Consider the following 1,583-nt stretch of genomic DNA (forward strand, 5'->3'; position numbering starts at 1 on the left):
GCTGTAGGGAACACTCCCTCCCTCAACCACAGACTCCCTCCCTCAACCACAGACTCCCTCCCTCAACCACAACCTCCCTCAACCACAGACTCCCTCCCTCAACCACAGACTCCCTCCCTCAACCACAAACTCCCTCCCTCAACCACAGACTCCCTCCCTCAACCACAAACTCCCTCCCTCAACCACAAACTCCCTCCCTCAACCACAAACTCCCTCCCTCAACCACAGACTCCCTCCCTCAACCACAAACTCCCTCCCTCAACCACAAACTCCCTTCCTCAACCACAAACTCCCTCCCTCAACCACAGACTCCCTCCCTCAACCACAGACTCCCTCCCTCAACCACAACCTCCCTCAACCACAAACTCCCTCCCTCAACCACAGACTCCCTCCCTCAACCACAAACTCCCCTCAACCACAAACTCCCTCCCTCAACCACAAACTCCCTCCCTCAACCACAAACTCCCCCCTCAACCACAGACTCCCTCCCTCAACCACAAACTCCCTCCCTCAACCACAAACTCCCTCCCTCAACCACAAACTCACTCCCTCAACCACAGACTCCCTCCCTCAGCCCCAAACTCACTCCCTCAACCACAAACTCCCTCCCTCAACCACAGACTCCCTCCCTCAACCACAAACTCCCTCCTGCAACCACAGACTCCCTCCCTCAACCACAAACTCCCTCCCTCAACCACAGACTCCCTCCCTCAACCACAAACTCCCTCCCTCAACCACAAACTCCCTCCCTCAACCACAAACTCCCTCCCTCAACCACAAACTCCCTCCCTCAACCACAAACTCCCTCCCTCAACCACAAACTCCCTCCCTCAACCACAAACTCCCTCCCTCAACCACAAACTCCCTCCCTCAACCACAAACTCCCTCCCTCAACCACAAACTCCCTCCCTCAACCACAGACTTCCTCCCTCAACCACAGACTCCCTCCCTCAACCACAAACTCCCTCCCTCAACCACAGACTCCCTCCCTCAACCACAAACTCCCTCCCTCAACCACAGACTCCCTCCCTCAACCACAAACTCCCTCCCTCAACCACAGACTCCCTCCCTCAACCACAGACTCCCTCCCTCAATCACAAACTCCCTCCCTCAATCACAAACTCCCTCCCTCAACCACAAACTCCCTCAACCACAAACTCCCTCCCTCAACCACAGACTCCCTCCCTCAACCACAAACTCCCTCCCTCAACCACAGACTCCCTCCCTCAACCACAGACTCTCTCCCTCAACCACAGACTCCCTCCCGCACCCACAGACTCCCTCCCTCACCCACAGACTCCCTCCCTCAACCACAGACTCCCTCCCGCACCCACAGACTCCCTCCCTCAACCACAGACTCCCTCCCTCAACCACAAACTCCCTCCCTCAACCGCAGACTCCCTCCCTCAACCGCAGACTCCCTCCCGCACCCGCAGGCGAACGACATCGCTCTGCTGACGCTCGAGGAGCCCTTGGAGTGGTCGGCCGGCGTGGGTCCCGTTTGCCTCCCTCCCGACGGCGACTTCAAGGATCGCGCGGCGGTCGTCGCCGGCTGGGGCTCGCTGGGGGCTAGTGAGTATTGA

General features: G+C 58.6%; 1 protein-coding gene across 1 annotated transcript in view; it reads left to right on the forward strand.

Moving 5' to 3' along the window:
* Window positions 1-1,583, forward strand: part of LOC119586776 (acrosin-like) — a 12,720-nt gene that overhangs the window by 5,783 nt on the left and 5,354 nt on the right. The window contains exon 8 of the mRNA XM_037935497.1: window positions 1,437-1,572. Within this exon, the coding sequence (XP_037791425.1) occupies window positions 1,437-1,572 (136 nt within the window). The remainder of the gene's footprint in view (window positions 1-1,436; window positions 1,573-1,583) is intronic.

The sequence above is a fragment of the Penaeus monodon genome, chromosome 22 (assembly GCF_015228065.2).
Source record: "Penaeus monodon isolate SGIC_2016 chromosome 22, NSTDA_Pmon_1, whole genome shotgun sequence".
Classification (NCBI taxonomy): Eukaryota; Metazoa; Arthropoda; class Malacostraca; order Decapoda; family Penaeidae; genus Penaeus; species Penaeus monodon.